The sequence below is a fragment of the Candoia aspera genome, chromosome 7, assembly GCF_035149785.1.
Source record: "Candoia aspera isolate rCanAsp1 chromosome 7, rCanAsp1.hap2, whole genome shotgun sequence".
Classification (NCBI taxonomy): Eukaryota; Metazoa; Chordata; class Lepidosauria; order Squamata; family Boidae; genus Candoia; species Candoia aspera.
The window spans coordinates 34,175,412-34,200,310 of NC_086159.1; the positions used below are offsets into that span (position 1 = coordinate 34,175,412).

The following is a 24,899-nucleotide window of genomic DNA, read 5'->3' on the forward strand; positions in this document are numbered from 1 at the left end:
CTGGAGCCAGAGAGTGACCTCATTTAGACAGAGCAAAAACATCCAGTTTCTTACAAAGTCTGACCCATACTGATGGTTTTTAAATAGATTGTGTGTGTTTAGAACCAGTTCTGACAGCCTATTTTGTACAGTTTAGGACATGGTCAGTTTCACGATCATGTGAGTAGAACTTTTGTGCAAAAAGTATAATACATATGAAACTGTATTACCTAGGGGTTCAACTGTATTGTACAGTTACCTCTTTTGCTTAGTATTGTCTGCTATACAAGGCCTGAAAAAGGAACTGTTCCAGGTCTTATTCCTTTGCATCCTTGCTCTGTAGGATGGATGACTAGGTGAATGGGCAGATGGGCATATAGATAGGTAAGTAGATTTGATGGACACACACACACACAGTCACACAAAGACACAAATAATATAGCATACTGTTAGTTTCATTTACAATAAATGGTGTATGTTGATCATGAAAGATATTACTTCATTTTCATTACTTACCTAAATTTGTCAGAAAAAGAGCAACCTTTTCATGCAACTGCAACAAATGAAAAACAGCATCTAAATTGATCCATAATTTTAATGTAATATAGCAAATCTGATTTCTGAAAAGAATATGAACATTACTTGCTTACGACCTTCATTCCTTGCTTCTCTATTCCACCTATGATAATTACTTTAGAGGCAGAATCTTATTTTTCTTTTAAAAATGCCTTGGGAGCTAGATAGAGCATTTTTGAATGCCACTGAATCTGGATATTCAATATTGGTATGCATTTGAACAAATCTATATTTCAAATCAACTAAGCTTTGGGACAGGGATATTCGAAATTTGAATTATTTATCATTTGTATATGTGTACTTACTTTTTGTATATTTTGCATTTACTATATGTGTACTGTAAATAAGTACCATCTTTTAAAGTTAAAAATCCAATTATTGGATGAAAAGTAGGAGCAGAAAAGAAGACCAATTTATTCCTGCTCAAATATTTCTATGGCCTTGGTCTGAGAAGAAACAGTGATTTCATCCAAAAATCTGTAAAAATGCATTAAACTTTTCAATTTCTTCTGTTTAGCAGACTGTTTATGAAATGGCCCATCTTCCATATTTGTTTCTCTAAATAATTTAGCATGTATCTAAATACCATTTATTGTATACAGAAAATCTACGTGATCGCTTAGAGTTGACATCAATTTGATGGCATATAATCAATCAATGTATTTATTAGATTCACATTCCCTCTTACATCATCTACCTCTCATCTACCTCTCATCTATCTATCTATCTATCTATCTATCTATCTATCTATCTATCTATCTATCTATCTATCTATCTATCTATCTATCTATATCATACTCTGCCTTACCTCCAGGAGCTAAAGACAGCATCTATAGCACTGCCATTTTTCTCCCCAAATTTGGATCATATATATGTAATTCTTTGTTGAGATATTCCTCTTGGTTTTCTCAAATGCTTGCTGAACCTTTAACATGTTTGATCTATTCAATCTGCTACTGAATTTTGCTATGCTTGTTTCCACATGTTCACAGTGGGTCTCCGATATGCCAGAATTATGCAGGAAAAACCGCCCAGAGTCCCTCTTGGGGGAGATGGGTGGTAACAAAATTTGAATAATAAATAAATAAAATATTGATACAAGCAATATTTATGTTTTTTGTGATATAAGATTCACTATGCCTTATAGGACTTTAGGCAGTATCTGAAGTTTAAATAGTGCTTATTATTTTGAAGAAAATTTCAAGTGAGCCTCTCTGCTTGTTTTAGAAATGTTTGTTTAAATGTAATTAATTATGTAACACCGCCTTAGACACAAAGCCAGCTGGATGACCTTGGACCAGTCACTTCCTCTCAGCCTTAGGAAGGAAGCAATGGCAAACCACTTCTGAAAAACTTTATCAACAAAACTGCAGGGAGTAGTCCAGGCAGTCTCTGAGAATCGGACATCATTGAATGGATTAAAAAAAAAAGTAACATATTCTTGTCAAGACAAATGCACAAAAGAATACTTTAGTACTGACTTATTATTTTCCAAAGAAATGCAAGTGTGATTTAATATAAAACAGACCTGATGAGATAACTTTCAGGATTGGAATATAGCAACTTAAGGTTACAATTTGTTCAAAAGGAAGAAAAGGAATAGAATATTATAGCCTAATAGTATGTTTAAAGGAACAAATAAAAGCAATATTATTATAGTGTCTATTCACTGAACTACTGAGAAGTAATAGTGATGATGCTTTCCAAAAATTGGTGCAAAACCAGTTCTACATTAGATAGAGGGACATGGCTTCCTTAGACAAATAATTGCACATCTCCTGAAAGGGTACTATACCCAATGCATACAAATACTGGAATATTCTGCCAAAATAACTAGATTAGCTTGGGGCATTACGTATCTTGACAAAGGTGGGGATGAGAGGAGAAGTGGAATTTGAATGTTCAACTCAGATAGCAAAAATATCTTGGACAAGTCCTCCCGCTCTGCTTTCCACATCTGGAAAATTATCTCTGGAGAATCAGAGGACTCTGGATAGCATGGCACAGGATGTGAAGGCTCTAGTGGGAGGGATAAATCTTTCCAAAGTGGGCAGTGCCATATTGCTTGAGCAATGCAGAGCTTGTTTACAGTAACGTCGCCATTCCATGCTATAATGGAGGCCTCCATTAGGAAATCCTTCAGAGAAACTTTCCAAGAAAGTGCACTGAAGAGGAAATGTGGAAGTCCCCTTATGTGACCATATTTCTACTCACGCTTCTTAGGATTCAAGGCATTATTCTGTGTGTTTGTGCATTTGTAAAACATTTTATGAAGACATCTAAAAATAGCTCTATATAAGTAAGCTTTTAAAATATAAACAGACTGTGGCTAAATTACCATATATTACAAGTTAGGTTGTGCTATAGTTTGGAGGAGCCTATTTCCTATTACAGAAATCTTAGTACAACTAAGAAACAACCTAAACCCAGAGTGAAATTAATCAAGGTGTGAAAAAACCTCCTTACAACATTCAGCAGCATGATGATGCAAAAGTTGATGCACACTGCAGTCCCAGTTGTTGCAACCTGAGAGTTATTCTTGATTAAAGCCCATTTAAAGGCAGCAAAAGTGCTGACAGTCACAACACGATAAATAACAATGCCAAAAACAGCGGCGATCACCACACAGATCTAAAGAATTGAGAAAGGGGTGGTAGAAAGAACACACAGTATAGCTTAAAACCAGTACAGTAGCTCTCAAGAATTGAACAATAAATCCAAATAAATAATCTGCAAATGTATTCTGATTTTCTTAAAAGAATTGAGGCATGGGACATTGCTTCCTCATTTTAATGTGATATCTTCCTATTATCAGTGTTACGACAAGAAAAACGTTCAAGAGCCCAAGTGTCAGATTAACAGGGTCAATTATGCAATTTAATTTCCAGAAAATAAAATGTTATGCTTGGAGGGCTTTGTGCACTGTGGAATCTTTCTTATAGAATACCATCCTTCAAAGATTTTTACCTAGATCTATGCTTCCTTGAGATTCCAGCAAAAGAGAAGGTCTTCTTTAAGCCAGGCTTTCTGATCTCTTAACTTCAGCTCATATATTTGCAGTTGCTTTTATATTGTGCAAGGTTCCCCAAATTAATGCCATCCATATGTAATTAAGTTAATTGGGATAGGGAAAAATAACATAATGGACACTTCTACACATCCATGATTTTTGTTCCTCAAATCTTTTCAGTTATCTTTTAAATGGCTCATCCTTGCCTTACCCACCAATGCCTGGAACTGCCAATGAATCAACCATCACTTCCATCATCTGACTAATGACGGAGAAGAAAAACTGACATTGAGCCAGCATCCCAGTCCCTCTCTATTGTTTCCTCATGCTGGTGACTTGGTGACTGACAACAGAAGGACCCACTGTTGGGATGGTGAATGACAAACCTGTTCCTTTGCTCTGCTTCAGAAGCCACTATGACTGCTCTCAGATATGGGGAGGAGGAAAGATGGGAAGCCCGCAACAGCAACGTTGCCACCTTGAAGCTCTAGTGTTCACACTGCAAACTGGTGATGCACCAGGATGAGAAATTAATCCACTCTACTGTCCAGTGGGACTGATGGTGTGTGGTTGTACAGGCATAAAGCCAGTCTGGGAAGGGCACAAACATTGTATGTGGAAAAACCAGTGTATATTTGGGAGGGATTATTTTAAATTCGACTGTAAGACATTTTAAACTTATTTTTAATGTATGTAATGTACTCTATAAAAAGTTTTAAAAACCTTTTTAAAAATTAGGAATTTGTTTTTCGTGAAGAAAGCCTTAACCTTTAAAGAAATAAGAACGTGCATTTTTTTTGCATAGCTTTCAATGGTGAAATGCATCTATTTTAGCTAAAATTTATCTATATAGCTGAATAATCAGCTATCTTATTTTATTAAGTTTATTTTTAATCAAATTACAATAATTTAATCAAATTAAAAATATTCTGAATTAACTAGGCATCATAATTCAAAAACCACATGTCAAGGCAAAAATGAACCAAAACTGAATGCCAGGCTAAAAAAAGTACTCCTCTTTACTCACATACACACTGTACATATCACATCAAATAACAAAGCAAGCTGATCCTTTTTCTTGCAGTAATAGTGTTTTAGAAATAAGCAAATATAAAAATATTAATAGTTGGATTAAAATTTAAGGCATGAGTTGGTGAAGAGAACAATCTAATGGCCTAGCATAGCAGAGAAAGGAACCCCACCTTTCCGGGAGAGGTTAATACTGCTCTGGAAAATCTACTTACAGCTATGGAAAGTTGCATTGGCATAACTGCAGTGATGGCAGATGTGTCAGGTGGTGATGGAATCTAAGCTGTGATGGGATCCTAGCAGTTTTGGATCAATGTGAAACTGAAGACCTGGTTCTGCCGCCTTGCTTGGGAGCGGGAGAGCGATAGCTCTACCTGGGGATGGCTAGTGCCATAGCACCTCTTAGTGATTGTGTTCTATCTCCACTTGGATTTTTCATTTATTTTATTTATATCTTAATGGTAATTTAGATGGCTATGTTTTTAGTGTTATTTTATTGTAAACCGCCCAGAGTCCCCCATTTGGGGTGGTGGGCGGTGACATAAATTTAATAAATAAATAAATAAAAATAAATAAATGTGACTGAAATGTTATCTGTTTTCTAGAGGGCCCTGGATAACCCCATCACTACATTGGCCTGCCAGTTGAAAACAATGGGAGCAGGGGAATGAGATATAAAGAAGTCCATGTTGCTCAATATTTCCTTCTCTGGCAAATATAAGTGACCATTCTTTGGAAGGGGACAATTATACTGCAGAATTTTAAAAAATGAATTACATGTCTGGTAATCATGAATCTTGTTCAGATTTATTACTGGAGCTCATATTTTTCTACAAACATTTTAATTCCCAGGCATCTGTTCAAAAGAAAATTGATATTCAGGCCTACTTGGCATTGTTTGACAATTTCACCTAAAGATAAAACTATTATAGTAAGTGACATTTTGCAGTCCTGAATGGACACAGAGGATTTCTCCTTTTTCCTCTCAGTAAAGTTACTTAACCTTGCATCATATCCAAGGGCTGGCAGTTTTCTCTAGTCTTTCTTTGAAGGATTCAGTTAGGTGCAGGTTCAGAAAAGCAATTAAACTGATGGTTTCTTAATTGCTTCTCTGATTAAAAGAGATAAAGAAATTTGCTTAATTGCTCTGTTAAAGAGAGATTTTATTACAAGAACACAACCTATTATGATGAACCGTTCTCCTCAGAAAAGTCAATTAACACTGATATGCAACAGTAAGAACTCAAGTCTCAGATGAGAACTGAGAGAATGAAGCAATGACCGTTGCCATAAATATGAATATCCAATTCTTGGAGTACACTCAGCACAGAATAATTAGGGAGTGCTTTGGGACCTACAGATATTGAAGCACTTATTTGATAGATACTGTTATTACTGAAAATATAGGAGATAATCAACAAAAGCAGGAAGATAATAATTTACTGAGCTTCACTTCTTAATAGATCAGAAGAAGCAAGTGAAAGCCAAATGAAAGCAGCTAATAACCCCCCTTGGATTTTGAACAGTCCTTAGTTCTTATAGAGCAGTAAAAACTCACAGTAACATTCAATTCCCTGTACTGTAAAATAAATGCTGGTTCCTTTTACTGTAACACTGAATGACCTTTATAAAATTAAGTTCAGCTGTTTGAAACAGACATATTTGGAAAATATTCAATATTTGGAAAATAAATCTCAAAAAATAATATATTTTAAACATCATTGTAATTTTAATTAACTTTGAATCAAATGCTGAACAATCATTTTCAGGCTATCAATTATTTTTATAATATAATTAAAGTTAAGCTCAGGTAAGTAAGAGTCCTAAGGAAAACTGTTTAAACAATTATCTATCCTACATGATCCATTGTTTTGAAATTTAGAGCTACTAAGGATGTAAGTTTTTTTCCCTTTCACATGAGTACTTACCACAACCACTACAACTGCCTTATGCAAGTGGTGGCATTTGCAGGAAACTATGATGACGCCAAATGATATGCATATGATGATGTCATGGAATGAATGCTGTGATTACTTGTATCAGATACCCTGACACAAGGCCATAATCATTATGTGATGATGTCATAATCCATGTGTTGTCATTTGTTCCACCTTGCCCCTCCCCCCCGCAGCCAACACTCATTCATGTAAGTGTTTAGCTAGCTTTACTGTCAAGTTTATAGAATATATAATTGATTCTACTCTAAAAAAAAAGATCTGAATTTTGCATTCAATATCAGCTTGAATTCTAGAGTAGCCTCTTCATTTTTTTAAAAAAAAAAGAATCTATAGTGCGTATGCCTGGAGAACACAAACATATCACACAATACCATGAATTAATCTGCACTAATACTGGACAATAACACTTTCCTTAGATTTCCTTGTCAGAGGTTTTTAAAAAACATGCTTGAGTTATGTTTCATTTTCATTGTTTAAATTGATCATTCCTAAATTTCATTTTAATTAAACATCATAGCAAATAAGTGTTTCAGTAATAATATTGTATCTTTAAATTCCTTTAAATATTTAGAATGTAAATATTCTGATACAAATAATTTTAAACAGGAAAACAAAGAAAAATAAAAAACCAATATGGCTTAATGCTGCTGTAAAATATATACACTCTCCATTTGGCTGACATTTTAAAAATCTAGTTTTCAGGAAAAATAAATGAATTAAAATTTTCAAACCATAAACAATATTCCAGATCCAGAAACAATAATTCTGCTGCATTTATCTGCAAATGCTTGATAAGGCTCAAGTTTTCCAGATATAGGATTCATTCTCTCTTTCTTGGAGTACTTGGTTTCAAACTGGGGACGTATTTCTTCCTAAAGAATATAATATGAAGAATTTTTAAAAGAATTAGATATTGTGTAGACAGCTCAAGCTTTTAATAATTTTATGAAGTTTTTATTAGTACATTATTTCATTCAATCAGGCCAGCAGGCAGAGATGTTAAAAATATTTAAAAGAATTGCTAAGAAACTATTAAAAATCTATCGTAGTCCTTCAATAGACAGGTGGCAGATCTCTTTACAAAGCTATAGGATTCCTTTAGTTTTTGGCAGTATAGTATAGGAAAATTCTTCAAAATTCAGGAAAATTACTATTGCCTTCCTCTTGTTGCCTTTCACCACCAAAACATGACAATAGAAGGTTAACTATGATATTTTAACTAAGTGACTTGCAGCTATGCCAGAAAGGAATCAATGTGGTTGGGCACCAACAGAGAACCTACAATCACAGAAGGATCCCTTATGAGCTGTCCTCAGCTGTCTGGCCTGCTTGATCTACTAAGATAAACCACCCTTGGCCCTACTGCTACTTTTTGCCACTATGACCCATTCATTGAATTTCTTTCTTTCTATGGTATCTGAGACTTATTTTACCCAACAGCTGTGCTCATTATGGGAGCTGATTCTGAACTGGTGCTTTGCTTGGTTCTGTAATGAGTAGAGGGAGGATTTCTATGACCTAAAAATGTTAGAAATATGAAAGCATGTATGACCTTAAAACCGTTTAAATATGACCAATTAAATAAAAATATGACTTTTAAAGCAAAAATATGACTTTACAATTTTTCTGAAATTAGCACCCAATTTTTAAAAATCTGTGCTTACACTCTGTGTAAACCATGTGCAAGGCATGTGATATGGATCATTTGTGGATAAAGAAGTTTAAGTCCCTTGGCTGCTTTAGTCATGTATGGAGTGGCATCTGTTATAAAGAGAAGGATATTCCCCCTTTTTACATCATCCAGCCAGAGTACTTTCATAGAATCGTCAAAGAGCATAGCAATAGTGGAATTGTTTACTTTTTGTAGAGTTTCACATGGTAGAAGAAATACTTCACCAGGCTGGTCACATTTCAGAGTGCCAATAATAATATTGGCTACATATCTTCCATTTACATCACTTGTTTCACCTATTGAAATCCATATCATATTGTTGTCAACAGCAGATCTTATCTTTTCTAACACATCTTCATAGCAGGCAGAGATGTAATTTTTCCTTACAGTTGATTCATTTGGAACCGAGTGACTGGTGTACTTCTCAAAAAAATGCCTCAGGCTACCACTACCTAATTTCCTTAAGGGAATATCTGAAGTAACCATCATTGTACAGAGATCCTTACAAAATTCTGACTGGGTACTTGATGAACCTGCAGTTGAAGAAGAAGCTCTCTTGAAAAGGAGACATTGCCTGTTCTCAGTGAAGGTAAATCTTGCTAAACAACTCTTGTGTTTCACAGTGTCACAATGTTGTTGAATATTAAAACGCATTTGGGCCAATACCTTAACTTCACACAATTTACAAAACAAAATATCACCATTGCTACTGAAAATCTGCTCCCCAAATTCTTGAACAAGATGCTGTAATTTCACACTCACTGAACATCTACTTTTAGGCATGTTGAAATCAGATTGCAGCTCTCACCTGACTCCACCTCCTCGAATACACACACACCTGAGTTGGGGAGCGAATGAGAAAAAGAAAAAACAGGCAAATTCTCACCTTTTTTTCAGGCCTGATCAGGAGAGAAGCCTTTTCTCTTTCCCTCCCTCTCTCACACACAGCCCTGAGTTGGGGAGCAAATAAGAAAAAGAAAACAAAACAAGCAAATTCTCACCTTTTTGTTTCAGGCCTGGTCAGGGGAGAAGCCTTTGTTCCCACCCCTCTCTCTGTCTCTCTCTCACACACACACACCCCTCCCTGAGTTGGGGAGCGAACAAGAAAAAAAAAAAAAAAAAGACAGGCAAATTCTTTCTTTGCTGGCTTGAACTTGCTGGCTTATCAGGAGGGTTGCCAATGACCAAAATATTACCATAATATGACGTTTGTTACAAAATTAAGCAGAAATATGACATAACACCTTTAAAAAGTCAAAATATGAGTTTTCAGGCAAAATAAAAAGCAACTAATTCTCACCAGATTACTCTAAAACATGTTTTAACTTACAAATTCAAATAAAGGTTCCAGAAAAAATATGACATGTCATAGAAATCCTCGCCCTAGTAATGAGGGTTACCTTCTTAGATGGCCTAAGATGTTTGGTATTGCCTCAGGGCAAGCTAACACATTGGACAATTATCACTACAAGAGAGTGCTGACCCGGTTCTCACATGGGGACTGAAGGATTCAATCTTTCCTTTATGAATGCTACGATACCAAAAGAACTCCAAATGCACACATAATCTAATTTTACACAACCCTTCGTGTATCTACAAACCATGCAATTGACTCGCTGTGTAGTTAGGCCCTTATTTTCTTGGAAGAAATCTGGATTGGTTTGCTGCCAGTAAAAGAAACTACACTGTTATATTAATATTTGCAACTAAAATTTGTTTTGCCACAAATATATTATTGAATCAATTCATTTTTGTGAACAGTGCTATTTAAATATGTATAAAAAGGAGATTCAAAAGATTACATCAACAAAAATGTTAATATGCTAAGACTAATAGGAGAATTGAGAACAGATATTAGCAATTAATACAAGCTTGAAAAAAATGCTTAATTTCTACATATAAGTCAGAGAAAAAGAAGATAGCTTGTTAGAGACTTTGCTTTTCTGTTTCTGAGAGCAAAGTTCTTATTTATTGAGCAAAGGATTTTTAATCCAGAAGCAAACATGTGCATCATGCTGCCACAGATCAAATTCTATGATAGCTTGAATGCCTCAAGTGCATCATCAGGCAGAAGGTTTTGGTTTTTCTCCTACCAACACATGCAAGCACATTGTGAGCACATGTATGCATGTGCGTTCACATACATTTGCTATGGAAAAGCTGTCAGTTGTGCGTATTCCCACTGTGAAGTGGTGCAGTCCAAATGACATAAGGATTCTGATCTGCAAAATCATGATGTAGCAAGTAAAGAATGAGTACTGGTCCTGCCTCTTTCTTTTGCCTCTCCCCCCACCCCCCAATCCCTCTGTAAGGCAGCTGCTTTAATGCTAAGTCTATTTAACCAGAGTTCTTGTTCCATTCAAAAAATGAGGAACTCCAGTTAATGTCCAATTACAAATTAGGACAATAGATTGTAATTTTTAGGAAAGGACATTAAATCAGATAGTCCAGTTAGGATGTAGTAAGGAGATCTAGTTTAAATAAACTAGGATCAAAGTGCTGAATCTATCATGAAAGGAGGTAAGAGAAAGGCCTGTGACTAGCTCCAAACTTGCTCTAGAATAATTGTTGTTCAAACTGTTATATGAATTTGCCCTTTCAGCAAGAAATGGGCATAAGATTCTTCAACATTGCTTGGTCTTTTTTTTTCTTTTTTTTACAGCTGCCAATCATTTTATTTTCAGAAGTGCTTAACTGATTTCAGTCTTCTGCTGTGACAGTGACTCAGCTAAAATGACATAGACTAGAAGAGCTCAAAGAAATGCAGGGAAACAAACTCTAAATTTTATATGGCAGACAGCCATCTTCAGTCATTTTTGTTTATATAACTGACTGAATCTATTAAGTACACCTGTTAAAATTGTGACATGTTATGAATACAAACCTCCTCTTCTTCCCAGTCAATCAAGTCCCAGTCATAAGCAATTACTGCTCGTCTTCTTTTCCAAAATTCCAAAAAAACAGTGGCTTCAGCAGAAAAATAGAAGGAAAAACATATCTGGTCATATTATTGAATGAGAATTTGTATGGTAGCTCTGTATTCCCTCTTTGCAACCAGAACACGTACATATCAATTTCTCCAATTAATGTGATCACTACATTAGAAAATGTGTAATCAAATACAAAATGGTGGTCTCTAGCGAGCGTAGAGCTCTCAGAGATGAGGGAATAACCATCTTGCTCAAACTGCGGTCAGCACCTTTGAAAGGACACTGGGTTCGCATACTTCCTTTTCTAATCACTTTTGGAAATTTCTTGATAACTGCTTTTCACCTATTAGGAACCTCTGGATCAACAAGTCTGAAAATACCAGGTGAGTTTCTTTCAGTCGTTAGTGAACAAAGTTTTAAATACAAGTTTAAGGACTTAATTTTTTTTTCTGGAATAAACAGCAAAAAGGTGATTAAAACTTTGATTTTAGAAAGTTACAAACAGACTAAGGGTCCATATAAATTTGAAATAAGAGTTTGGAATTAAGTATATGAATCCTTCCTGTGGGAAAATGCTGTTGTTTTGAATTCTTTAAAAAAATTGTAAGATAAGACTTTAAAATCTTGCTGCCCTATACTATTCCTACTTACTTTGCAAAGGTGAGGGGCAAATAAAAACAGTAGTGTTCACTTTTAAAGGATGGAAGAGTGGAGGAAAAGTATATACAAATATAAGTTTCCAAACAATCTCTGAACTGATGGAATTGGCTGACAGCTACATAGTAGCCCTATGCTTCATTATCATACCTGCAATATATTTTGCTGGTGCTTAAGGCAATTGTTCCTCAAAGGTTTCTCTATATTGTCAAAAGTAGTAGCGATGTCCTAACAGCCAGGAACCATGCTGAGACAAGGAATAGGTCTCTAGTGTTTTATTACTGCTACATAACAGAAAATCCTAACAAACAGAAGAAGCGTGGGAAAAACCCAGACAGATAAACCCCAAAGGCTAAGGCGGGCCCGATCTGTGTCTCTTTGAATGGCTACCTAATTCCTCAGTGCTACGCATGCGCTTTACAGCCTGGATGGGAGCCCCCTGCTCACCATCCTTACTCATGACAAGCGGTATGTAATTAACCCTAACTAGGCTCAGAAGATAAATAGAGTTGGGCCTGATTAACAACCCTGTATTTGTAATGTATACTAGACTAGGGGTAGAAAAAACATCCTAGAAAAAATCCATAGTTGAATAACTTCTATCCTGAAGCCTGGAAAGCTGCACAGAAATGTCCATATAATCCCAAGAGCCAAGCTTGATTCAAGGGCAACTTTACTTTTAATCTGTTTTAGAAAATTGTACTGCTATGCAATTAAAATTCATAATGTGTTCAGTGGGATTCTTTTACATGACAAAAGGATGAAATCATTTACTAATATCTTCATATCATTGATCTAAGTCTCCTGAAGTTAAGCAGATTCTTCATTTAGTTATTTTAAAGACGATTACATTGACATTATTCCCCAAACATCACTTACCCCATACTGCCATGAAAACAGCAAAAAAAACAGTTGCTCCATTGTCAAAAAGATGTGTTACCTGGAGAAAAATATTTTTAATTTAAATTCATTTAATTTTTCTTAATTCAAATTATTTGTTTTCTGATTTGTAAACATAGCATAGTCCTATCTACTGTATATCAATTTATTTCTATCTACTCTACTTAGGAAAGTAGAGTGGTTTAAAGTCCAAGTGGTCCTTAGCATTGATGTTAAGAACACAAGTACTTCTTAGGGAAAGTTTTGTATCTACCGGTAACTGAGCTACACCCTCCACCACAGAACTTCTCCAAAGAATGGTAAGTAAAATACTTTACTGAAGTTTAGTGCTAAATGTTGCTTTTATTAGAAGGAATTATGTCATATAATTTTTCATAGTTCTAAAATGTTTTCACTGGATTCTACGAGGTGGGGTTTCATGGGAACAGAAGAGGAGTCTTGCTACTAAGGTTAAATCAAAGAGCTATTTAGTAGGGCTGTGCAGTTTTAAAAAATGTGCTTCACAGCCCACGGGGGCTCAAATATATTTGTCTGAAACTCTTTAAAGCAGCTGTATCTTTTCCCAGGATCATGGGGAAAATGCAGAATGTTGCAGTCAAACTCCCACAAGCTGTGAAACATCTTTTCCAAATTATTTCTTAAGTACAGCACAACCCTTAGTCCCTGCTCAGCCAGATGCCTTTCAAAACCTTGCAAATAAAAACATAAATCCAATAGCTCCCTTATTCCCCTCAACAGGCCTCAAGAGGCTTACTATCTTCAATAATAGAGGCAATATAAAATAGTAATGATTTTATATAGAGTTTCAAATATAAAACTATGGTGACCTGCAGACATTAATAGCTTGCTGTCCTCTCCTTATTCCTCATTGTATTTAACCATATACATAGCAAATCCTTTTTTTGTTTTTACTATTTAAGAATGCTTAATACTTTAACACCTTAAGAAGCAAGCTCTTTGAAGGTGTTACATTCAACTGCACAGGCTTAAATACCTGCCATTTTTTAAAAAAATGCAAGCAATGTTTTTAGATTATTTAGAATATTTTAAAAAAAACTATTTCTGGAAAAAAGAAAAGCAGTATTTATTTTTACCTTGGCATAAATGCAGCTATCTGACAACCTCATGAAGGGACAGTATTTATCACAAATTGGACACATAATAATCTCTGTAGCCTGGCAGATTTCTTTACTGAAAAAATAGAAGAGATAATGATTACCAACTCACGTTCTAACTAATATACTTCAAAATATTCCTATTATTTAGACACTAGTGGAGTAGGAAAGAAAAGGTGGCTTTTTCTGTAATAACTGCACCAATAAAATGTTTTCTTTTTTGCTCAAAGTTAATTTAAAGGTGCATCAATCAATAGTTCAGCACATTAAATTCAACAGGTGTATAATCTTCTCCACATTTATATACCAATTCCTATCTATGCACATGTTACACATTAGATGATACTATCCCCTCACTGATTAGTTTTCCTAAACATGTATTTCTTTTGCAGAACCCTGAGATATTTCCTTATGCTACAGACAGGAGTAATGGGAGAGAGATTTTCTGTGTTATGTGTGCCTGCTGCATCTTTGAACTTCCTGCCTTCTTTGCTGTGACAAGAAGCACTGATGTTAAATTTTTGCTTTCGCTTCTTTAGACTTCTACTTTGTCTCTCTCATTGAAATTATTGAATTAAATTGCCTGGGATAGTTAACTGTTTCATTATTTAGGACTTTTAGAATACTTTAGCCTGTGTAATAACCTTTGGTGTTTCATCCTAATACAAGTGGGACTCTAGGAGGCCATAGTTACAAAGATAAGCATTATTACACAGCAGAACAGGGGAAAAAACACCTCATTTTACCAAAGAAAATTGCATACAGAACAAATAAATCAGAATGACGAAACAAGTGAATCAATCATTGTGTGTAATGAATTTTGATTGTTGACTGTTAAGGAATTAACCATTTATCATTTACAGAATATTCTACAAAATATTTGCCCTATTTTATAATGGGAATCACTTTGGCTGATAAAGGAGCAACCTAAATCAATTAAAGCATGTGAGAAAATGATAGAGGGCATGGGAACATAGTAGTAGGATAAAGAGACAGGCAGAGGGTAAGACAGGAAAACTGAACAGAGAGAAAAAAGTTTTTTGATTAATTTTGTTAATCAGATTAAGTTATGTATTAAAATAGGAAATAGCTATCTAAATTCTTTTTTCAGTAGAAAAAGAACACATGGAATCTATGATTATCATCATGAAGTTAAATCAATAAATCAGTGTTTGAGTGGCAGAATGATGCAGTGATTACAGTGTTGGATTGGGATAAGGCCTGTTAAACAAATAATTGATTTTTTCTGACATAGGAATAGCTATGCTAGGTCTGTCAGCAAATGCAAAATATTGTATGATTGCCCATTAAAAATAATTTAGGATTCATTTGTATAGCAGGAAAAAAAAGTGGAAGTTTTCCATATTGCAGGAGCAGAACTGCAATATATAATAGGTCAGAAAGAGGAAGTAGAGGTAAGTAGAGATTATTAAAATAAATCATAGGAAGATAAATCATAGAAAGAAATCAGTGTATCTCGTAGAATTGGCAAGCCCTTTAGCAGTGCCATCCCCTTCTAGCCTATTCATAAACATATTATCTACCATCTTCTGTATCATAAGAAAAAATAGACATAACCTGATTAAGAGGATATAGTAATTTTTTAAAAATAAAAAGTAGCATTTAATACAATTATTTTGGCAATAAGCACAGGAATATATATAATGTTCTCTTGTTAAAAGAAACAGCTTGACTTCACCTGACTTGGCAGTAATTCAACGTGGCTACTCCATATAAAAAGACAAACAGTCCAATGATTGCAGCTGGAAAGAGCATTCCTGTATACCAGCCTAACCAGGCGAAGTATAAACCAATTTTCTCACCAAAATACCGTCTGTTCAAAAACACAAAAGCAAACAATTTTATTAATTTTTTTTAAAAAAAGAATTTAATATTAGTTCTTAATATAAAATGATTTTCCTGGACTATCCCAAACTACAGTTAGATTTTGAAACCCAGTGATTAAAAATACCAATGATTCAGTGCTTCTAAAGCAAAATGATACCAGCCTTAATTTACAGTATGCCTTAAGGTTCAGAAATGTGTGAACTTCCCATATATGAATAAGATCACATATCCACATCCTTTCATCCTTATTTTTAAAAGAATATTGTTTTATTGGTGCAGATGCATGTATCAATGCAGCTAAGTAAGCAATACTGAATATCACATTACCACTTGTTTCAAAAACTGATTATCACTAGTGAAAGAATATTCAGACTAGTCCTTATATATAATTAGTTCTGCCTCTTCATTCATCCAACCTTGTTAAAGATGTTTGCTATTAATTTCGAGAGAAATGATATTGCAGTTCATCCTGAATTTTGCCCAAATTTCCCTCCCTCTCATGGATTTGTTAAAAATGAAAGGAAAGTGGGAGTTGAAGAAAGCCAAGAACCCTGAGGCAGTGCTAAATTGGACTGCAGAATGCCAGACAGCTTTTGACAATTTAAAACTACTTTTCACTGCAGAACCTATTCTGAAACACCCTGATCCCACCGAACCCCTAATCATTCAAGCAGATGCCTCAGATATAGTGATAGGAGATATGTTACTGAAGAAAAGTCAAAATGGCAATTTGTAACCATCTGCCTATCACGCAAGTTTACTGAAATGGAGTGCCGATGGCATGTGTGGGAGGAGGAGGCTTTTGCTGTACAGTAGGTGCTGTTGACTTGGAGGCATTTACTGGAAGGAGCTCAGAAACCTTTCGAGGTTTGGACCGATCATAAGAATTTAGAGGCTCTAAAAACCCCAAGGAAATTAAACACTAAGCAGGTTCGTTGGGCTCAATTCTTCAGCTATTTCAATTTCACTTTAAAGTACCTGCCTGGGGGAAAGAGTTTCCTGGTCAATGTTTTATCTCATTTGCCACAACATAATAGCCAGAGAGAAGAGGTGGTGGATACATTAGGTCCCAAGCAACAATTAGGGTTGGCAGTAGTGACATGCAGTTAGAAAAAATTAGAGAAGGCGGAAGCCCCAGATGATTTGAAACAAGTGCTGAGGCAGGAATTGCAAACTGACTGCTGGCTGCAAAATAATAAAAGTTCATTGACTGAGCCTGATGGTTTGTGGTGGGTAGAAGGGAAACTTTATGTCCCAGAAGCTTTATGCAAAGAAATTTTAGAATTTTAATGATGTTAAATCAGCCAGCCATTTCAGGTTTGTAAAGACTTTGCATTTATTGTGCAGGCAGTTTTGGTGGCTGAGCCTTAGACAAGATGTGAAGGACTATGTGGCTAGTTGCCCTGGTTGTGCCATCGCAAAGGAGGAGGAGGAAAAAGGCTAAGGTCTACTTCAACCAGTAGCTAACCCTACTCAACCTTGGAAACAAATTGCTATGGACTTTATGGTAGAGTTGCCTGAAAGTAAAAAGAAAACTGTAATTTGGGTTGTTACTGATTTATTCTCTGAGCAAGCTCATTTTATTCCATGTGCCACGATTCCCACAGCTAGCCAGCTAGCCAAGCTCTTTATTCAGCACATTTAATGATTACATGGGGTCCCTGATAGGGTGATCAGCGACTCTGGTGTCCAGTTCACTTCTAAGTTCTGGAAGTCATTTTTAAAGTCAATTGGCACCTCTCAGGCTCTGAGTTTGAGTCACCACCCCCAGATGGATGGATTGACGGAACAATTGCCACCCTAGAACAGTTTTTATAATGTTACATTAATTACCAACAGGATGACTGGGTAGACCTCAGAGCATGGGATTTTCCCCCTTCCAAGTAGTAAATGGCCAGGAATTCGTGCCGATTTCAGAGGCAAGGGACTCCTGAAGCCCGCTCTGTGAACGAGTGGGTTAATCAGATCAGCGCTACTTGGCCTGTGATTCAAAAAGCTTTAACTGAAGCTAGGGAAAGTTATAAAAAATATGCTGATCGTAATTTGTTCAGTGACAGTTTGGACTTAAAACAGTGCTGAAAAAACTGATTTATGGCCAGTCCTCATACTTTTGACCATCACAGCGTCCCCACAGTCACGTGATCACGATTTGGGTGATTGGCAACCAGTTCAAATTTATGATCATCACAGCATCCCATGGTCACATGATCATTTTTGACCTTCCCAGCTGGCTTCTGGCAAGCAAAATCAATGGGGAACCACATGATTCACTTAACAACTATGTGGTTTGCTTAATGCCTGTGGTGATTCACTTAACAACTGCTGCAAAAAAGGTCATAAAGTCAGGTCAGAGTCACTTAACGATTGCTTTGCTTAGCAACCAAAATGCTGGTCCCAATTGTGGTTGTTAAGCAAGGAGTACCTGTTATATCATTTCTGATATGATGTCAATATGCAGATGTAAGACTTTAGTTCTGTTACCAGAAAAAGCAGCAACAGGACATATTTTTCAGTCCTCCAGCAATGCAGTTTAAATATGATCATATTATATCACATCGTTAGTGAAAAGGTAATAGGGCACATTAGTCTCCTGACACTCACAAGAGTCCGTGAGAGTTTCAAATACATATTGTGAATACCAAAAGCTCAAATGAGGCAATGAACTAATCAACTGAAATAAAACCTCAAAAGATATTTCAGTATTTTAGGTTTCCTATACATTCTCAATACATACTGATTTTTAAAAGATTTTACCGTATAAGATCCAAAGGTTGGTATTTATACCAAGCTCCCCATGAGGCCCAGCACTCATAAAGTAGATGCCTGTGGTTTTCTGCCCCATGAGTTCTTATGGAATTTTTACTTTTGTAACTACCCTAAAATACAAATAAAGAAAGAAGAATTAGTTAATAAATATCCATATCATTTTACTGTATAAGATCCAAAGGTTGGTATTTATATCAAGCACCCCATGAGGCCCAGCACTCATAAAGTAGGTGCCTGTGGTTTTCTGCCCCATGAGTTCTTATGGAAAATGATATTTTAGACCATTACATTCGTAAAGAAGATGGATTTAAGCATTATTTATCACTGATGTTACCAGTTATCACTCAAATTATGATTCTTAACTTGGGATCTACTTTATCTCAGAAACTTAAGAAAGAGGCTACAAACTTATATACAATTTTCTGAGAACAAATCTTATTGAACACAATGGAGCTCATATCTGAGCAGACTCCACATTTCAAAGAAGCAAACATAAATTTTGCAGCTTCCTTTGTAAGAATACAGCTTGTTTTTTCCCCCCTATTTAGCTCCATATCTTAACTCAGTGTTAAGATAAATGCAATGTTGAAAATGAAAGGCTAAATTTTATATTTCATAGCAAAGCTATACATACTACAGAAGTTAGTCAAAAAGAGAAAGTACTACAGTTATTATATAGATGGTGTAAAAACCTTCTTCTGAAGTTCCATTTCTCTTAAAACATGTAATTTTGTCTAGCAATTGTACAAAATGAATTTTAGCTATGTGCATACAGAACAGCTGTCTTGCATGTGCAAACGTGCACTTATCCTAGACAAAAATGTGACAGGATTATGAATTGTAGTATATTGAGTTATTGTTATTATTGATTAAGTGTGGCTATGATTTTGCATTGTTACTCTGTTACCCTGACCTGCCTATATACAGTAAATCTTTTACTTGCTGGAGTTATTTCTTCTGGAATTTCAGTTAAGCAAGAATCAGAATAAGCTATCCTGATTCAAGTATCTTTTATTTCATCATGAGAAAAAGCACAACAGGAATATATATGGGTAAATGCATGGTTTGATTACAAAGGTTTGTGGTCCTGTGGGAACAAAAGGAGCAAGTAACACCACTCCCCTGAAATTTCCACCGATAGTCCTGAATTTATATTCTTTCATTCATTGTTTTTGACTTAAAAAGCTGTAAGTTGCCTTTTATGAACATCATCTTCAGAAATATTTTCTTGAATATTAAAACCTTTAAATTACTGTCTTTTTGTTTTTTTTGTCATTATTTGTTGCGAATTTCAAAGGCAAGTATTTCTAGAAAAGAAACTGAAATTGCATTTTGTTTCATTTGCCCTTATGAGAGAGATCCCCCCCCCCACTAATATAGTGAAAATCAGAATTAATGGACTGACAATAATGGTGGGAAGCAATTGGACTTAAGAAAAATAAAATAGAAAAAATACCTCATGAAGAGGAAATGCAGCTTCATAGGAGCCATTAGTAAGCAATCGATTGAGACCTAGAAATAGAAATATTTAACATATAACAGGTAGGGCTGGAATGAATATAACATAGTCCACCCACAGTCAATCTAGAGTCACACATGCCTAAATCAAATCAATCACTCAATATACTAAGACTGTGTATTCAAAGAGTGGACAGTAAGACTATTTTTTTTAAAGTGTCAGTATGATAAAATATAACTTACAAATGGCACACACACATTTTAGTATTTTTTAAAGCATTTTATTGAATTTAAAGGTACAAGAGGAAGGAACATTTTTGGTAGCTAATAATCTTATCAAGAAATAATAGTACCGCAGCATCTCTTAACTCTATTCTACATAGTAGGAAAGGTTAAAATAGAGTCACATTTGCAGAAGTCCCACACTTACCAATTTTATTTTTTCCTTCTTCATATTTCACCCTCTGTAAAATATGATGAACAATTCTACTTCTTGTAGCGTTGTTAAAAAAAGTGTCTTTGTTGTGAATGATAAAGCTATTTTGAAAATACAAGCAAGGAAATGCAGTTATTGTTTCAGACAATAAAAAACTTAGTATCTCATTAATATTTTTGACATACCAGCTGTAGAACGTAAAAAGTATACATAAATGAATCATCTGTAAAAGCTGTAATCAACTGCATTATTTTTAAAGATACTGTAAATAAAAGCTGTTGCTTATAACAGCTTGTAGGATGTATAGTCAGATTACAACTAAATCAGCTTCAGTCATGTTCTTGCTCTTTGTAAGATGTAAGAACCATCCCAATTTATTTGGGGATGAAGCAAAAGATGAGATGACTCCCCTTGCCAATTCTATGCTAACCAGATTGGCCGTTAAATCTTAATTCAATAATTCAACCCAACCTGAGTGATGAAGTATCATGTGATTCCTGATCTAAATGTGACAAATCATGCAGTGCTTAAAATACAAAGGCAAAAAGGTGTTCCAAAAGACAGGAAAAGCTGTAGCTGCTTTAAGGAATTGCAGATAGATGCTACATCCATGTCCCTGCACACACTGAAGCACCTTTTTGCCTTCAAATCCAAAATACTTGGATTTGAAGCATTTCAAAGTCAATGAGCCCTAACACTAATTAGTATACAACCAAATGTATCTAGAAGATATGGAAACATCTCAAGTGCCTAGCACAAGACAAGTAATTCCTACACAGAATTATGGGAGACAAACTGGATAATGCAACTTGGGATTACAGGGCTTCATTCTATTCACTTTTTGGACGTGTTTCTTATTTATTTGCTACAATTAATTCAAACATTAATTTTTCCCTTTTCTGGCTATCTACTTTCTAGTAGATTCTATAAAATGGAGAAAGATACATGTCTTGATCAGCTAAGGACTTCTTTCTGTCAGCAAGCTATTTATTCCTTTTACGGGTTTAATGGAAGTCCATAAATGCATTTGTTATTGCTGTTAGATATTTATATAACAGATACTTTGAAAAATGCAGATTTGGATTATGAACTATATGCAGAACATTGTAAGCATTTAAGTAGATCAGCTATATCAGCTTTTTTATTCTGATATTTTATTTTTTACTTCATAATTGATGTTGTATTAATGTTATATTATATGCTTCATAGGATATGCAATATTTTATACAGAAAAGTTGGATGAAAGTTAAATGAAACAAATAGAACTAAATACATATTAGCCTACTATTTTTTTATTTAGCCATTGCGTACCCAGAAAATACTTAAATGGCAAAGAATAAGTGGGATTTTTTTTAGTATATGATCAGGAGGACTCAAAATACAGAGTTTGAAAAATTTTCAAGCAGTACAGTACTATATCCCATGTTTCACTTGAATATAAATAAAAATATTTTCCCTTTTCACATTTGCCTTGTTTATAACACTCACTGATGAATCCTTTGTTGACTGAATGGAGCAGTGTAGCAGTCATTTTCTTCCAAATCTGGCAGCCTTTCCTTGTCCAGACTCATTGGCTTTCTAGGTAACCATCCTCGAAACCTGCTTAATTGCTTCTCAATTCTGTAGGAGATGAAAGGGAAGACCAAACATAAAGGTATCAATACATTTACATGGAAATAAGCATTTTCTATACATAACTGAACATTTTTTATGGATAGAGGAGATACTAAATGCAATAATTTTCCAGACATTAATCACAATTAACCATGGGAAATTAACTTTGCCATGACTAAACAGGCTACAGTTCTGTGTGTGTGTGTATGTGTGTGTGTATGTATGAAGTTACTCTCAAACTAGCTTATTTCACAATAGCATGGGGGATTCTTCAGACCCATCTCTCATAACCACATCTCCAGAAGCTGGAGAAGTATCAGGGCCTGAAGGAACTAGAGAGGATGTGGAAAGTGAAGGCCAAAGTGGTCCCAGTGGTGGTAGGAGCACTCAGGGCTGTGACTCCTAGGCTCTAAGTATGACTCCAATAGATCCCAGGAACAACATCTCTCAGTCCAGAAGAGTGCAGTGCTAGGAACAGCTAAGATACTGTGCAGAATCCTCAAGCTCCCAGGCCTCTGGTAGAGGACTTGAGATTAAGGAAGCATGTAGCACCCATAGAGGCGAGAAGGGATTTTTTTTTTTATGAAGTTACTGTCAAACTGGCTTTTTCACAATAGATAGCAACGGGGGATTCTTCAGACCCATCTCTCATAACCACATCTTTGCTTTGCCAAATATTTTGAGAAGGAAAAGGAAAGGAATAAAGCATGTACACTTCTCTTCCTTTTAAAAGTCTCACAGATCTTCAGTTCAAAGGGCTAATCAGAGCTTTAAAGATTGTAGCAAGTAAGAAAAGATGCTATGGCAACAATCTCAGAATGCTTTCTCCATTAAGTTTTAGTACAAAATTTCAAAATAGCCCATTTATTAGCAATTTCATTTTCAAAAGGTTTAACTCTGTGATTAAAATATTAATCTTAAGTGAAAAACCACACTAAATAAAAGACTTCCTAGAGCCAATGTGGAAAGCTCTGGCAACAGAACTTTAGGGAAATGATTTTGCTTCCATTTTCTACCTACTCATGTATCACAGAGAGTGCTTTTAAAAATCATTGCTCTCTTAGTTTCTTTCAGTAGTACTTGTTTTGGCCCAGCTAGGTGATTATGATTAAGCGGGGTAATATCTGCTTAGTACTAGGATAGGAAACTCCTAGAAAACTGGGAATTGTAGGCTAGTCTGAGAAGCAAAAAATATTGTGGAAGAAAACAATGCCAAATCATTACCAAGAAAATGACATGAAAGTATCAAGGAAGACATCGAGAGCTGAGTTTTATTTATTTTATTTCAGAGACTTAACTCTTATTTGAGTATGCTGCAGAACATATGAACTCTCAGAAGGTGTCATGCACACTGGTCTTCCATTCCCAATCCCAAGACTCTGAGCTAGCTTTTCAATTAAAGCAAAGCAGCAATCAGGAGACTAGTTAGTCACTGTATATTGTATTGTCCAGTCTGTGCAAATAAGATATACATGCAACGTAAACTAATAACCACTGTTGATATTTGTTCTCTTGTGTTACATTGTACTTAATTATGACAGGAAGCAAATTACCATGACCTAAAGAGTGAAAGGTGACATGTGCTATCTATATTAATAATTTATTCATTGTTTTTGTAGGATATTTTACATTATTCCTTGGTGAATACTTTGTGAAATAAATTTACTTTATAATTTACTTTCCAAATAAGTCTGTATCGTCTTTGTGCTGATCACATGTTCAGTGAATCTCTGAGGTTTTTTAACAGGATATTTGGTATTTAATTTCATTTACCAGAAGTATTCCTATGTCCTTTTTTTGTTTGTTTGTTTATTTCAAAATTTCCTACTGCTTTTATCTACTATGTTTTTAATAATCAAACGTTGGCTTCTTAGGGGAAGGAACAAAATAACCAATTTAAGATGCACAATGGGAGCTTTTCTCTAAAAGTGAAAAGCAGATGCAAGAACTCCATTTTATCTTAGAAATCAGCTGGAAGAAAAAAATTAATAACCCCTAAAACTACCCTCTACCTACAAAGATCCGAATAGCACAAGCAATTGTATTCCCTGTGACACTCCATGGAAGCAAAAATTGGACTTTGAAGAAGCAGGACAGGAAGAGAATTGACTCTTTTGAACTTTGGTGTTGGAGAAGACTTGAGAATACCATGGACAGCCAAGAACACAAACAAATGGATTATCAAACAAATCAACCAGAGTTCTCACTAGAAGCACAAATGACCAAGCTCAAATTATCCTACTCTGAATACCTTATGTGGAGACCTAGCTTTCTGTAGAAGGCTGTAATGTTGGGGAAGGATGAAGGAAAGAGAAGAAGAGGACAACCAGCAGCAAGGTGGATGGACTCAGTTACAGTGGTGATGAGTGCATGATTGGAAGACCTGAAAGACCAGGTTAGGGACAGATCGTCATGGAGAAAATTGTCTATATAGTTGCTAACAGTTGACACTGACTTGATGACACATAATCAATCAATCAATCAATAAACAACCTAGGCTTTGGTCTCTATAGAGACCCAATTTACTACTACTACTACTACTACTAATAATAATAATTATTATTATTTCATGAATTATATCATATCCCATTTGTCTTCAAAGGAGTACAACCAAGGGAATTGTCATTAGGATGGTGCAGGTACTTTGGATTTGATTTTAATGCATTCAGGAGCATGAACAGAGTCCCTTCCTGTAACTTCTTAAAAAAACCACCCCTTACCTGGGATTACACAGCAGCTGGGAAGCTTTCATAGACATGTTACAGACCTTTAGGTTAATTAAGTGGTATACAAATATTATCATCATGTTTGATAATGACTGGAAGAGATCAGTTAAAAATTAACTTTGTAATTACTGCTTTTGTAGAAACAATAGCAGATAGTTTAGATTTTTCTTCTGTGATTTAACTTGTGGTTAAAATTAAATTTCCAAACAAATAAACAATAAACAA

General features: G+C 35.2%; 1 protein-coding gene across 1 annotated transcript in view; it reads right to left on the reverse strand.

The window, feature by feature from the left end:
- ANO4 (anoctamin 4) overlaps positions 1-24,899 on the reverse strand; it is a 97,091-nt gene that overhangs the window by 15,524 nt on the left and 56,668 nt on the right. The window contains exons 11-21 of the mRNA XM_063308111.1: positions 21,823-21,954; positions 20,329-20,435; positions 19,897-19,952; positions 18,429-18,550; positions 15,526-15,660; positions 13,806-13,902; positions 12,691-12,751; positions 11,109-11,191; positions 7,284-7,424; positions 3,022-3,186; positions 496-532 (exon numbers count right to left, since the gene is read on the reverse strand). Coding sequence (XP_063164181.1) covers positions 496-532; positions 3,022-3,186; positions 7,284-7,424; positions 11,109-11,191; positions 12,691-12,751; positions 13,806-13,902; positions 15,526-15,660; positions 18,429-18,550; positions 19,897-19,952; positions 20,329-20,435; positions 21,823-21,954 — 1,136 coding nt within the window. The remainder of the gene's footprint in view (positions 1-495; positions 533-3,021; positions 3,187-7,283; positions 7,425-11,108; positions 11,192-12,690; positions 12,752-13,805; positions 13,903-15,525; positions 15,661-18,428; positions 18,551-19,896; positions 19,953-20,328; positions 20,436-21,822; positions 21,955-24,899) is intronic.